The sequence below is a fragment of the Amblyraja radiata genome, chromosome 18, assembly GCF_010909765.2.
Source record: "Amblyraja radiata isolate CabotCenter1 chromosome 18, sAmbRad1.1.pri, whole genome shotgun sequence".
NCBI classification, from domain to species: Eukaryota; Metazoa; Chordata; class Chondrichthyes; order Rajiformes; family Rajidae; genus Amblyraja; species Amblyraja radiata.
Genome location: NC_045973.1, coordinates 6,945,855 through 6,961,524, shown reverse-complemented (window position 1 = coordinate 6,961,524; position 15,670 = coordinate 6,945,855). Strand labels below are relative to the sequence as shown.

General features: G+C 47.7%; 1 protein-coding gene across 5 annotated transcripts in view; it reads left to right on the top strand.

The window, feature by feature from the left end:
- magi1 (membrane associated guanylate kinase, WW and PDZ domain containing 1) overlaps positions 1-15,670 on the top strand; it is a 335,163-nt gene that overhangs the window by 312,315 nt on the left and 7,178 nt on the right. For 3 of the 5 annotated variants that reach the window (XM_033036663.1, XM_033036661.1, XM_033036664.1), the window contains 5 exons: positions 745-937; positions 2,920-3,231; positions 10,748-10,951; positions 13,128-13,236; positions 14,038-14,089. In XM_033036663.1, coding sequence (XP_032892554.1) covers positions 745-937; positions 2,920-3,231; positions 10,748-10,951; positions 13,128-13,236; positions 14,038-14,089 — 870 coding nt within the window. The remainder of the gene's footprint in view (positions 1-744; positions 938-2,919; positions 3,232-10,747; positions 10,952-13,127; positions 13,237-14,037; positions 14,090-15,670) is intronic. The other 2 variants (XM_033036662.1, XM_033036665.1) reach the window with 1 other exon arrangement.

The following is a 15,670-nucleotide window of genomic DNA, read 5'->3' as shown; positions in this document are numbered from 1 at the left end:
CTGAGACGAGGAAACACTTTTTCTCACAGAGAGTTGTGAGTCTGTCTCAGAGGGCGGTGGAGGCCGGTTCTCTGGATACTTTCAAAAGAGTTATGCCCCTGTCCAACTTAGGAAAACTGAACAGAAACCTCTGGAGACTTTGCGCCCCACCCAAGGTTTCCGTGCGGTTCCCGGAGGTTGCAGGTGGTTGCTGGAGGTTGCAGGTAGTGGAAGCAGGTAGGGAGACTGACAAAAACCTCCGGGAACCGCACAAAAACCTTGGGTGGGGCGCAAAGTCTACAGAGGTTTCTGTTCAGGTTTCCTAAGCGGGACAGGGGCACTAGATAGGGCTCCGAAAGATTGCGGAGTCAGGGGATATGGGGAGAAGGCAGGAACGGGGCACTGATTGGGGATGATCAGATATGATCACATTGAATGGTGGTGCTGTCTCGAAGGGCCGAATGGCCTCCTCCTGCACCTATTGTCTATTGCCTATTGTCTATAGGATATAATTTATTGCGTCTCACAATATCCTCAATATAAAATTCAAACATCGGTAAACGGTCTGGTGCCTGAAGTGCACTGCACTTCACTTTATTTTAATCCTGGCCCATTTAAGTGTGCGAAATGAAGAGTGGCGGGTGTAGATGGGTCACCGTGGGCAAGTTGGGCTGAAGGGCCTGATTCCATGGTGTATGACTGGGGCTTTGAATCAAGGTTGGATCGCACTTATTGACGCCATGTCTCTGCTCCCTTTCGGCACAGATCTACATTGGCCACATCGTCCCCATGGCGGCAGCTGATGCCGATGGCCGGCTGCGGACCGGAGACGAGCTGATCTGCGTGGACGGCACGGCGGTGGTCGGGAAGTCCCACCAACTGGTGGTGCAGTTAATGCAACAAGCTGCCAAACAGGGCCACGTTAACCTCACCGTCAGACGCAAAGTGCTCTACGCAGGTCAGTGTCTCTCAGTCAGCCACGAAATACATTGCTCCACCCTTGCACAAAACTCATTGCTCCTGGAATGTAGAGAGAGATTGGTTGCCTAATTATAGGAAGGATGTCAACAAAATAGAGAGAGTACAGAGGAGATTTACTAGAATGTTGCCTGGGTTTCAGCAACTAAGTTACAGAGAAAGGTTGAACAAGTTAGGTCTTTATTCTTTGGAGCGCAGAAGGTTAAGGGGGGACCTGATAGAGGTCTTTAAAATGATGAGAGGGATAGACAGAGTTGACGTGGATAAGCTTTTCCCATTGAGAGTAGGGAAGATTCAAACAAGAGGACGTGACTTGAGAATTAAGGGACAGAAGTTTAGGGGTAATACGAGGGGGAACGTCTTTACTCAGAGAGTGGTAGCGGTGTGGAATGAGCTTCCAATGGAAGTGGTGGAGGCAGGTTCGATTTTATAATTTAAAAATAAATTGGATAGGTATATGGACGGGAAAGGAATGGAGGGTTATGGTCTGAGTGCAGGTAGATGGGACTAGGGGAAAATAAGTGTTCGGCACGGACTTGAAGGGCCGAGATGGCCTGTTTCGGTGCTGTAATTGTTATATGGTTATATAAAGAACTGCAGATGCAGGAAAAATCTAAGGTGGACGAAAATGCTGGAGAAACTCAGCGGGTGAGGCAGCATCTATGGAGTGAAGGAATAGGTGACGTTTCGGGTCTCCACCCGAAACATCACCTATTCCTTCGCTCCATAGATGCTGCCTCACCCGCTGAGTTTCTCCAGCATTTTCGTCCACCGTAGAATGTCGAGATGATATTCGGGCCAGTTGCCAGTGGATTACTTCACATTGAGGTATTCAATTAGATCCGTTTAGTTCACAGATACAGCGGGGAAAGAGGCACTTCGCCCCACCGAGTCCGCGCCGGCCAGCGATCACCCCCCCCCCCCCCCACCCCCCGCACACTAACACCATCCCACGCACACTAGGGACAGTTTACAATCTTTAACAAAACCGATTAACCTACCAACCTGTGGGGTGTGGGAGGAAACCGGAGCACCCAGAGAAAACCCACGCAGGTCATGGGGAGAATGTACAAACTCCGTACGGACAGCACCAGTGGTCAGGATCGAACCCGGGTCTCCAGCGCTTTAAGGCAGCGACTCTACTTCTGTGTCACCTTGCCACCCTGTAAATCTATAAACATATCCCACTCATTTATGCATGCCTCCATCCACTTCCTTCGTGTCTCTACATCATTATTCACAAATTGTGCAAAATTTTTAGAATCTGCTAATTAGTTATCATTAATAACCCTGAGAGGTTTTATTTCTCCCCCGATCTCTGCATTTGGATGACCGTTCCCAGCAAAGCTAGAACGCAGAAACAAGCGCTTCGCACCACCGCGTCCGTGCCGACCAGCGATCCCCGCACACGAACACTGTCCTACCCACACTAGGGACGATTTATAGACTTTACCAAATCGTAGGTATTAACCTACAAACCTGTACGCCTTTGGAGTTTGGGAGGAAACCGGAGAACCCGGAGAAAGCCCACGCAGGTCACGGGGAGAAGGTGCAAACTCCATATAGACAGCACCCGTAGTCAGGATTATACCTGGGTCTCTGGCGCTGTAAGGCAGCAACTCTACCTCTGTGCCACTGTGCGTCTAAAATAGCAGCCGAGATGTGATTCGGTCTGAAGAAGGATCGCGACCCAAAAAGTCAATAGACAATAGACAATAGGTGCAGGAGTAGGCCATTTGGCCCTTTGAGCCAGCATCGCCATTCAATGTGATCATGGCTGATCATCCCCAATCAGTACCCACCTTTCCATGTTCTCCAGAGATGCTGCCTGAGTTACTCCAGCTCTCTGTCCATATCCATGTTCTCCAGAGATGCTGCTTTGCCGGCCGAGTTATCCCAGTACTCTGTGTGTCCATTCCCAGTTGTGTGTCGACAACAATTTATCTTCTGCTCTTTCCGCAGCGCCGGGAGCGAAGGCCGAGACGGAAGTGTCTGCCTCGCCGGTCTCGTCTCACCACAGCAGCAACCAGGCGGTGGTGTCGCTAGTCGAGGAGAAGCGCACGCCGCTGGGCAGCCAGAACTCCCTCAACACCGTCAGCTCGGGGAGCGGCAGTGCCGGCGGCGGAGGGACGGGCGGCAGCGGTGGCGGCAACAGCGCCAGCACCGGGCCGAGCCTGCACCCCTACGACGTGGAGATACGGCGCGGAGAGAGCGAAGGATTCGGCTTCGTCATCGTCTCGTCCGTAAGTCGACCAGAGGCCGGCACTACCTTCGGTAAGCTCCGTCTGAAAGCGCATCACACCACGCCAAAACAATCGAGTTTAAAAAGATATCAAGAGTGGCGGTTAGTGCCAGTAATCAGGGATTGGACAGGCCCCCGGATCAGGGTTCGGCAACCTACGGCCCCCGGGCCGAATCTGGCCCGTAACTCGAAACCATCCGGCAGCAGGCGTATTTTTCCCCTCAATCATCCGGCCCGCAGACTTCCGTCATCTCCGGTACCTGGAATGTTTAAGAAAGAACTGCAGATTCTGGAAAAATCGATGGTAGAAAAAAATGCTGGAGTGAGCATTTTTTTCTACCTCCGGTACCTGGAAGGTGATTTGGCTGTACCGCATCCTGCGCAAAGCCGCCAGCATGGCCTCGCACTTTCTGTGTCTCGCCTTCACTGTGGGGATCGGGGTTGTCAGTGGGCTGGGGACGAGTGAGTATGATATTTGAGCTCAGTGCTCCGGGTGGCATCCTCGAAGGGACGCGATCTATGTGAACACGTGATTTGATGCCTGCCATCCAAGGCGGGATGGGGGTGGGATCCATGATATATGTGGCCCGCCATCCGCTCACAGACATGCGTCCCGGCCCCGATGCAGAACAAGGTTGCCGATCCCTGGGCAAGATGCAGGGGAAATGTTCCCCGATGCTGGGGGAGTCCAGAACCAGGGGTCACAGTTTAACAATAAGGGGTAGGCCGTTTAGGACTGAGATGAGGATAAACTCTTTCACCCACAGAGTTGTGAATCTGTGGAATTCTCTGCCACAGAAGGCAGTGAAGGCCAATTCACTGGATGTTTTCACGAGAGAGTTGGATTTAGCTCTTAGGGCTAACAGAAACAAGGGATATGGGGAAAAAGCAGGAACAGGGTACTGATTCAGGATGATCAGCCATGATCATATTGAATGGCGGTGCTGGCTCAAAGAGCCGAATGGCCTACTCCTGACCTATTATCTATGTTTCTATCTTATCCCTTTGGAAACCCAATGATTTGTTACAGATTCGATGCAGCGATAACAACAACAAATACACAACAAATTATCAGTTATTTTTAATCAACCAGGTCAATATAGTGCAAATTAAAAGTACATAGAGAAACCACAGTCTGTAGTGAAGAGATACACAAAATGCTGGAGCAACTCAGCGGGATGGGCAGCATCTCTGGAGAGAAGGAATGGGTGACGTTTCAGGTCGAGACCCTTCTTCAGACTCATAGCCCATAGTGGTTTAGTAGGATTGAGGTTAGGATTGTGCAAGGCAGTTCAAGAACCTGATAGTTGATGGGAAGAAGCTGTTCTTGAACCTCGAGGTAACAGTTCTCAGGCTCCTGTACCTTCTTCCTGGTGGTAGCAAGGGAGAAGGGAGCGCGGCCAATGTCGGGTGTGTCTTTGAAGATCTCAGCTGCCTTCCTGAGGCAGTGCTTCGTGTAGATCACTTCGATGGTGGGGAGGTTATTGAAACATATAAGATTGTTAAGGGCTTGGACACGCTAGAGGCAGGAAACATGTTCCTGATGTTGGGGGAGTCCAGAACCAGGGGCCACAGTTTAAGAATGAGGAGGAAGCCATTTAGAACGGAGATGAGGAAACACTTTTTCTCACAGAGAGTGGTGAGTCTGTGGAATTCTCTGCCTCAGACAGAGGCAGGTTCTCTGGATGCTTTCAAGAGAGAGCTAGATAGGGCTCTTAAAGATAGCAGAGTCAGGGGATATGGGGAGACGGCAGGAACGGGGTACTGATTGGGGATGATCAGCCACGATCACATTGAATGGCGGTGATGGTTCGAAGGGCCGAATGGCCTACTCCTGCACCTATTGTCTATTGTCAGTATCTGTGATGGGGGGGAGGTCAGTATCCGTGATGGACCGGGGCGATGTCCACCATTCTCTGCAGCCTCTGTCTTTCTGGAGTGTTTGGATTTGCAAACTAGGCTGTGATGCAACCAGGCTGTGTACCCTTCACCCTATACTTCAGACTTCAGATTTTAGACTTTAGAGATACAGCGTGGAAATTGGCCCCTCGGCCCACCGGGTCCGCGCCGACCAGCAATCCCTGCACATTAACACTATCCTTTATCCACTAGGGACATTTTGTGCATTTACCAAGTCAATTAACCTACGTCTTTGGAGCGTGGGAGGAAACGGGTGATCTCAGAGAAAAGCCACGCAGGTCACGGGGAGAACGTGCAAACTCCATACAGACAGCACCCGTAGTCGCTGCATTCACTGCAAGGCGGCAACTCTACAGCTGCGCCACCGTGACGCACACGAAGGACAATTTATAGAGGCCAATTCACCTACAAACCCGCACGTCTTTTGAGTGTGGGAGGGAACCGGAGCACCCGGAGAAAACCCACGTAGTCACGGGGCGAACCTACAAACTCCACACGATCGAGGTCAGGGTCGAACTAGGGTCACTTGCCGCCAAAAGAGCTAATATTTACACAGTTATCCCCATTCTTCCAGAGGTGTCGTGGGCCTAACTCAAGGAAACACCAGTGAAGGGAGTTGTCCACGATCACCCCAATGATCTACTGGCATCTGCGTGCCTAGATTTTGTTGTCCCATCGTTTAACTGTGGGAAAGCATTTTAGATTCTCGTGTGGTATTGAATTGGGTTTCTTGGTTGAACATTTTATTTGTGAGTTTGTTAACATGTAGATAGCTTAATACTGAATATGGAGTTAGTTATTGTTAGTTTTAACAGTAACATATCCTGTATGATCACTTGTGTCTTCAGTCAGAGAGTTATTGGAATGATGCCTGGCAGAGCAATCGTTTAATGGCAGCACATAATATTTTTTTTGGCAGTAAAATTCCCATCATATATTAATCAAAATATTAGAAACATAGAAAATAGGTGCAGGAGGAGGCTATTCGGCCCTTCGAGCCAGCACCGCCATTCATTGCGATCATGGCTGATCGTCCCCAATCAATAACCCGTGCCTGCCTTCTCCCCATATCCCTTGACTACACTAGCCCCTAGAGCTCTATCTAACTCTCTCTTAAATCCATCCATCCTCTGTGGCAGGGAATTCCACAAATTCACAACTCTCTGGGTGAAAAAGTTTTTTTCTCACCTCAGTCTTAAATAGGCCATTTGGAAGAGTGGGCTGAAAGATGGCAGATGGAGTTTAATGCTGATAAGTGTGAGGTGCTACATCTTGGCAAGACAAATCAAAATAGGACGTACATGGTAAATGGTAGTGAGTTGAGGAATGCAGTTGAACAGAGGGATCTAGGAATAACTGTGCACAGTTCCCTGAAGGTGGAATCTCATGTAGATAGGGTGGTAAAGAAAGCTTTTGGTGTGCTGGCCTTTATAAATCAGAGCATTGAGTATAGAAGTTGGGATGTAATGTTAAAATTGTACAAGTCATTGGTGAGGCCAAATCTGGAGTATGGTGTACAATTTTGGTTGCCTAATTATAGGAAGGATGTCAACAAAATAGAGAGAGTACAGAGGAGATTTACTAGAATGTTGCCTGGGTTTCAGCAACTAAGTTACAGAGAAAGGTTGAACAAGTTAGGTCTTTATTCTTTGGAGCGCAGAAGGTTAAGGGGGGACCTGATAGAGGTCTTTAAAATGATGAGAGGGATAGACAGAGTTGACGTGGATAAGCTTTTCCCATTGAGAGTAGGGAAGTTTCAAACAAGAGGACATGACTTGAGAATTAAGGGACAGAAGTTTAGAGGTAACATGAGGGGGAACTTCTTTACTCAGAGAGTGGTAGCTGTGTGGAATGAGCATCCAGTGGAAGTGGTGGAGGCAGGTTCGATTTTATCATTTAAAAATAAATTGGATAGGTATATGGACGGGAAAGGAATGGAGTGTTATGGTCTGAGTGCAGGTCTGGTGGGACTAGGGGAGAATAAGTGTTCGGCACGGACTAGAAGGGCCGAGTTGGCCTGTTTCCGTGCTGTAATTGTTATATGGTTATATGGTTAAATGGCCTCCCCTTTATTCTAAGACTGTGACCCCTGGTTCTGGATTCGCCCAACATTGGGAACATTTTTCCTGCATCGAGCTTGTCCAGTCATTTTATAGTTTTATATGTTTCTATAAGATATCCCCTCATCCTTCTAAACTCCAGGGAATACAAGCCTAGTCTTTTCAATCTTTCCTCATATGACAGTCCCGCCATCCCGGGGATCAATCTCGTGAACCTACTGCCTCAATCACAAGGATGTCCTTCCTCGGATTAGGAGACCAAAACTGTACACAATACTCCAGATGTGATCTCACCAGAACCCTATACAACTGCAGAAGAAGAATTAAATGTTATTTTAACTCTTCTGAAGAATAAATAGTATCTGAAGAGTAACTGGGGATATCTACATTATGTGTGGGTTTATCGTGACACATCATTCCCTAAATCCTGCATGAAACATCTGCTTTCTGCTTAGCCTCTGCTATTTTTGTGGCGCAACTTAATCGGGCAATGCGTTGGGTGACAATGAGTGTGCTTTGTTTGCTGCTGGTTAAATGTGGCCGATTCACAGCTGGCTTTTTTTTTTGTTTTTAAGTTCGAGGTCACCTATCCATCAACGCGGTTTACTTGCTGACCGCCAGGTTTATTCTCCCCCTCTCTGAGAGTCAAAACCGTAGTGCAGGAACTAACTCCTTGGTTCTGAGTGGGTTTGAGGTCTGCTTGCCTTTCTACAACGAGAAAGCACAGAGCATTGGCAAAGTATTACATTTACGCACGGCGACACATGCAAGCACACACTCGCACACGCAAAGTGCAAACGCACAAGGAACTGCAGATGCTGGCTTACAGAAAAAGGCACAAAGTGCTGGAGTAACCCGGCGGGTCAGGCAGCGTCTCTGGAGAACATGGATGGGCGACGTTTCATGTCGGGATCCTTCTTCAGAGAGAGAGCTAGATAGGGCTCTTACAATAGCGGAGTCAGGGGATATGTGGAGAAGGCAGGAACGGGGTACTGATTGGGGATGATCAGCTATGATCACATTGAATGGCGGTGTTGGCTCGAAGGGCCAAATGGCCTACTCCTGCACCTATTGTCTATTGTATATTCAGACTGAAGAGTCTGAAGAAAGGTCCTGACCCTAAAAGGCCAGTGTAAAGAAAGAATGGAGCGGCTGGGCTTGTATACACTGGAATTTAGAAGGATGAGAGGATATCTTATTGAAATAAGATTATTAAGGGATTGGACAGGTTGGAGGCAGGAAACATGTTACCGATGTTGGGGGAGTCCAGAACCAGAGGCCACATTTTAAGAATAGGGGGTAGGCCATTTAGCACAGAGTTGAGGAAAAACCTTTTCACCCAGAGAGTTGTGAATCTGTGGAATTCACTGCCTGAGAAGGCAGTGGAGGCTGATTCTCTGGATGCTTTTAATAGAGAGTTAGAGAAAAAGATAGAGCTCTTAAAGATAGTGGAGTCAAGGGATATGGGGAGAAGGCAGGAACGGGGTACTGATTGTGGTTCAGCCATGATATCACAGTGAATGGCGGTGCTGGCTCAAAGGGCCGAATGGCCTACTCCTGCAGCTATTGTGTATTGTCTAAGAAGATTCCCTATCCTAAGCCACGTCACCTATCCATGTTCTCCAGAGATGCTGCCTGACCCGTTGAGTTATTCCAGCGCCTTATTTGTAAACCAGCATCTGCAGTTCCTTCAGTCTCGGCCCACGACATTTTTCTGGTGCAGGTTCCCTACAGAACCATTTATGTTCAGGATGGGAGGACATTGTTTGATCAGAGAGAAATAGAAAATGCTGCAAACACTCAGAAGGTCAGGTAATCTGTGGAAAGAGGGACAGATTTAATGCTTCAAGCCACTTTATCAGAATGGGCGGCACTGTGGCGCAGAGGTAGAGTTGCTGCCTTACAGCGGCAGAGACCCGGGTTCGATCCTGACAACGGGCGCTGTCTGTACGATGTTGGTAGAGTTGTTACAGCAAGGTCAAGAGTGTTTTATTGTCACATGTCCCAGATAGAACAATGAAATTCTTACTTGCTGCAGCACAACAGAATATATAATATATATATATACATCATAATAAATAATATAACATAAACAGAAAAAAAAATTCACCTCCTGAAACTATGACCTGAGTGTTGATTCACGTTCAGGTGTTTGTTCGACCGTTAATAGCCAAGGAGAATAAATTAATCTGAAGCTCTTTGAACCTTTGACCTTCCGAGGTTATCCGCCAGACGCCTGTGTTTTGACGTTAGTGCGTGGTTCCCCCTTGTGTTTAGTCTGAACAAATACAGGGCTGTCTGAACATACAGTGTTCAATTCACATTGCAACGTTCAAGGGGCCTTCAATGAAAGCATAGGGCAGCGCGGTGGCGCAGCAGTAGAGTCCCTGCCTCACAGCACCAGAGCCCCGGGTGCGATCCTGACCACGGATGCTGACTGTAAGGAGTTTGGATGTTCTCCCCGTGACTGGCGTGGCTTTTTTCCCCCGGGGACTGTTTCCACCCACACTCCAAAGACGTACAGGTTTTGTAGGTTAATTGGCTTGGTATAAATGTAAATTGTCCCTAGCGTGTGTAGGGGATTGCTGGACAGCGCGGGCTCGGTGGGCCAAAGGGTCTGTTTCCGCGCTGTATCTATAAGCTAAAAGTATCCATTCTTTTCAATGAGGTCCCCCTTCGTTTTCTTGTGCACAAGAAAATCAGTTAATGGCTATTTAACTAAATGAAGGATCCCAGGATATAGAACTCATATTGGTACAATTCTATTTCCCACTATTCACGGTTTAAAACATCCCATGTTCACTTGCATACATCATCATACATTCCTGATTGATTTTGAAATCTGGGATGATCAGCTTTCTGAAGAAGGAGATTTTCACGGAGTTGATGGCTCCTGCAGTCGGGTCCGGCGCTTTCTGCTGGAATTTGGTGGCAAAGGGGACTGCACAGATGCCGGAAATCTTGAGTAAAGTGCAGAAGTGCTGGAGTAACTCAACTGGTCCGGCCGGTCCGCATCTGTGCGGGGAATGGAAGGACGGGCTGCGTTTCAGGTTGGGACCTGTCCTCCAGAGAAGATCCCGACCTGAAACGTTGCCCGTCCATTCCCTCCACAGATGCTGCCTGACCCGCTGAGTTACTCCAGCACAAGGAACTTGCTTGCCAGACTCTCTCTCTGGTGTGATTAATTCAATTGAGTTATATTATTAATGAAGGCATAAGATTTTGTATTTTATCAATGGAACTTGCAAATTCCCTTCGCAAACACTCTATTTGGCGGTGGGCAGGGTTAAGAACAATGTTTTAAAGTTTGACAATGGGCTGGCTGCCTGTGAGCGAGTGGCTGCCATGTTGCAGAAGATCTCCATGCTCAGCTGTGTTGCGTAGAGCTGATTGCCAATGTTTTGATCATCGACAGTGGGATGTGATGCATTCCATCATTAATTTTTGCTTTGTGGCACAGTGAATTAACCCGTGAACCTTCTGTCTCCCTGTCCTCCTTCTCCAAAATGCTTCACCTTTGCCATCTTCCCAATTAAAACTTGTACCAAAAACAAACAAACAAAAAAATCAGGCAATGCATGTGTAGCCATGCCTCACAAAATAGGTCGGATCATCGAGGGAAGCCCTGCGGACCGCTGCGGCCAGCTGAAGGTCGGAGACCGCATTCTGGCCGTTAACGGATGCTCCATCACCAACAAGTCCCACTCGGACATCGTCAACCTGATCAAGGAGGCCGGAAACACCGTCACTCTCCGCATCATTCCCGGTGACGGTGAGTGAGGCGACGCTATTCTGTTTATTTCTGTGGATGGACGGAATGCTTCATTGTCACGTGACGAGTCACAACGATACTCTTTGTTGCGCAAAGAGTTTAGAAGACCGAGGGGGGGGGACCTCATTGAAACTTACCGAATAGTGAACGGCTTGGGTCGAGTGGGTGTGGAGAGGATGTTTCCGCTAGTGGGAGAGTCTAGGACTAGAGGTCACAGCCTCAGAATTAAAGGACATTCTTTTAGGAAGGAGATAATGAGGATTAGGAAGGATATTCCGCTTGGGCAGTCTGCACCCTAGCGGCATAAACATTGAATTCTCCAATTTCCGGTAGCCCTTGCTGTCTCCTCCCCTTCTCAGCTCTCCCTCAGCCCTCGGGCTCCTCCTCTTCCTTTTTCCTTTCTTCCCCCTGCCCCCCCCCCCCCCCCCCACATCAGTCTGAAGTTTTTGGCTCGAAACGTTGCCTATTTCCTTCGCTCCATAGATGCTGCTGCACCTGCTGAGTTTCTCCAGCATTTTTGTCTACCTGAGATGAGAAGGAATTTCTATAGTCAGAGGGTGATGATGAATCTTTGCCACAGAAGGCTGTGGAGGCAAATTCAGTGGATATTTTTAAGGCAGAGATAGATAGATTCTTGATTAGTTCGAGTGTCAGGGGTTATGGGGAAAAGGCAGGAGAATGGGGTTAGGATGGAGAGATGGATCAGCCGTGATTGAATGGCGGAGTAGACGATGGGCCGAATGGCCTAATTTTGCTCCTATCACTTATGACCTTATAAATGTGTGTAAGGTAGACACATGTAACTGCAGTTGCTGGCTTACAAAAGAAAAAAACACAAAGTGCTGGAGTAAACTCTTGCACTATACGTTACTCTGTTTATCATGTCTTTGTAAATTGTCCCTAATGTGTGTAGTGTCGTGTTAGTGTGTAGGGGCCATAGTTTAAGAATAAGGGGTAAGCCTTTTCGAAGGGAGACGAGGAAACACTTTTTCTCACACAGAGTTGTGAGTCTGTGGAATTCTCTTCCTTAGAGGGTGGTGGAGGCCAGTTCTCTGGACACTTTCAAGAGAGAGCTAGACAGGGCTCTTAAAGATAGCAGAGTCAGGAGATATGGGGAGAAGGCAGGAACGGGGTACTGATTGGTGATGATCAGCCAAGATCACATTGAATGGCGGTGCTGGCTCGAAGGGCCGAATAGCCTACTCCTGCACCTATTGTCTATTGTCCATTGATCATTGGTCAGTACGGACTCGGTGGGCCAAAGGACCTGTTTCTGCGTTGTATCTCGAGTGAGGTGCTGCAATTTCTTGTTATGATTTGGTTTTTGCTTTGTGCCAGCATAAAATCTTTGAGAGGTTAGCGATCCCGGCAACTGATTTATAACTCCTGCAATTTTCAGTCCTCAGCCGTATGTTGTCACACCTTGTAAAATTTATAGGATGCCCAAGGCTACTGCTTTAAAGTCAATTACATTTTTGCTGTGTTGGAATCCAGCATCTTCACTGCTCTTTTTGAATGGGGCAAAGCCGACACTTTCTGATTCACTGCATCTATAGTTCAGGACCAGAGCTTACGGTGACCGAACAATTCAAATATCAGCCCTGCTGGGTAACATTGAGATGTCACTCTATGCAACTTGGGCAGAGTGGATGTGGAGAGGATGTTACCACTGGTGGGAGAGTCCAGGACCAGAGGCTATAACCTCAGAATAAAAGGACATTCCTTTAGAAAGGAGAAGAGAAGGAAATTATTTCGTCGGAGGGTGGTGAATCTGTGGAATTCATTGCCACAGACGGCTGTGGAGGCCAAGTCAATGGATATTTTTAAGGCAGAGATTGATAGATTTTTGATTAGTAGTACAGGTGTCAGAGGTTACGGGGAGAAGGCAGGAGAATGGGGTTGAGAGGGAAAGATAGATCAGCCGTGATTGAATCAAGGCAGACTTGATGGGCTGAATGGCCTGATTCTCCTCCTGGAACTCATGAGCACATGAACCTTTATTAGTAAAAACATATGAAATTCCAAAAATAATCAGTGTGGGACAAACACAGGAATATGCAGCAGGTATGTGCCACCAAGCAGCCCAATAAAATAATTTTACATTCGGAATATGTACGATCAGCTGAAATAATATCTTGCGCTGACTGTGTTTAAATGTTATGTCCTTTGTTGCTAGAATCGTCCAACCCATCCTTGCTAACAAATGCGGAAAAGATTGCGACGATCACCACCACTCACGCTCCACAGCAGCAGCAGCAGCAGCAGCAGCAACAACAGGAAGGACGGTGAGGAAATGTCTTACGTCAACAATTGGGCTTCCGGAGCGCGTCTAACCCTGTACAAATTCCCTGGGGCAATTCAGAGAGGCAAATCAGACAGATCATTTGGAAGTGGGAGGATCAAAAACTCAGCTAGGACCAAGTTGATGATGCACAGACAGAAATGGGTGTTTTCAGTCATGGGCCTTTAGAGTTCAGAGATACAGCACGGAAATAGGCCCTTCAGCCACCAGAGTCCACGCCGACCAGCTTTCACCCCCTTACACTAACACCACCCTACACACTGGGGGCAATTTACAATTTTAACGAAGCCAATTAATTGTCAAACCTGTACGTGTTTGGAGTGTGGGAGGAAACCAGAGAACCCGGAGAAAACCCACACAGGTCACGGGGAGAACGTGCAAACTCCTTACAGACAGCAGCACCCGTAGTCAGGATCGAACACGGGTCTCTGGCGCTGTACGGCAGCAACTCCACCGCTGCGCCACCGTGCCGTCTGAAGCAGTGTTCCAATCCGAAACATCGCCTGCCTTCCCCTTCTCTCCCGAGATGCCACCTGACCCGCTGAGTTACTCCAGCATTTTGTGCCAATCTATGGTATAAACCAGCGGCTGCAGTTCCTTCCTACACACAAACCAGGGTGAAGTTGTTCAACGTGCTAATTGAGAATCACTTGATTTTCCATTATTTTGTGAGACTATTGTCCTTGCTTTGATTTCAATGATAACAGAGATGCCCTGTGTAATTGAATGTCTTACAATAAGAATGAAACCTCACGCATGTCCTCGTTTTTGATTTTGTTTGAAGGAATAATGCAAAACCAAAGCCAGATGTATCATACGAATATAAATCAGCTCAGGTAAGTGGTTTAATTGAAATAAATGCAGAACCATTAAATCAGGGCAATTTGGTAAATTGGAGCACTGTGCTTAGTGTCGTGGTACAAAACCTAGTACTTGCTGATAGCAGTAAGTGAGTTTGAATAGGGTATTTTCACTCATTTGGAAAGCTCCAAAGAGGTTTTATTGTTGCCTCTGATGTTCTTTCATAAGCAAACAAGCAAATTGGCCAATGTCACAAATTTATCCAGCAAGCAGGTAGTAAATTGGATTGTGATCATTTGCTCTCTGGTGAGTTTTTTCCGTCCCTGAAAGGAAATGCCGAACTTTTAGCTTGAAACTTACATCTCGGCAGCTGTGCAAAATGTTTTTTTGGGGGTTTTAATTTAGAGACACAGCGTGGATACAGGCCCTTCGGCTCACCAAGTCCGCGCCGACCAGCGATCCCCGCACACTAACACTATCCTACACACACACTAGGGACAATTTACATTTTGACACAGCCTTTTAACCTGCAAACCTGTAGGTCTTTGGAGTGTGGGAGGAAACTGGCGATCTCGGGGAAAACCCACGCAGGTCACGGGGAGAGTGTACAAACTCCGTACAGGCAGAACCCGTAGTCAGGATCGAACCCGGGTCTCTGGCGCTGTAAGGCAGCAATACCGCTGGTGCAGGGTAGAGGTAAAATGCACTCAATACGAGGCATTGGCACCTGAAACGTCACCCACTCCTTCTCTCCAGAGATGCTGCCCGTCCCGCTGATTTACTCCAGCTTTTTGTGTCTATCTTTGGTTTAAACCAGCATCTGCAGTTCCTTCCTACGCATTGGCGTGCCTGTTAGTTATTGGACCCATGTGCAATTGCATTTGTCAGTGTTTGGGTAATTGAGGCTGAAGTTTAGACTTTAGAGATACAGCATGGAAACAGGCCCTTCGGCCCACCGAGTCCGCGCTGACCAGCCATCTCCATACACAAGCACTATCCTACACACACTAGGGACAATTTACAATGATACCACGCCAATTAACCTGCAAATCTGCATGTCCTTGGAGTGTGGGAGGAAACCGGAGTACCTGGAGAAAACCCACGCAGGTCATAGGGAGAACGTACAGATATCGAAAAAAATAGACACAAAAAGCTGGAGTAACTCAGCCTCCTCCGTTTTCCCCATGGCTAGATCCCCCACCCCACATGGTTTGAACCTGCTGACGTGATAATTTGAGGCAATCAATGAGATTTGTGTTCCGTGAACCCGTGTTCGATCTGCTTAGTGTAAGTCTCTAGTGGCAACTAAAGCATGGACTTAACTAATCTGTAGACAGAGGAAAGCCGTGCCTAGTCAGCTAATGTTTTGGATGAAGGCCAAGAAATTAAAACTGCAGTGAACTAGACAAATATATATTTTAATTAATTCATTTTGATGGATTGAAACAAAGATACATAGATAATAGGTACAGGAGGAGGCCATTCGGCCCTTCGAGCCAGCACCGCCATTCAATGTGATCATGGCTGAGTATCCACAATCAGTACCCCATTCCTGCCTTCTCCCCATACCCCTTGATTCTGCTTTCCCGAAGAGCTCAATCTAACTCTCTTTTAAA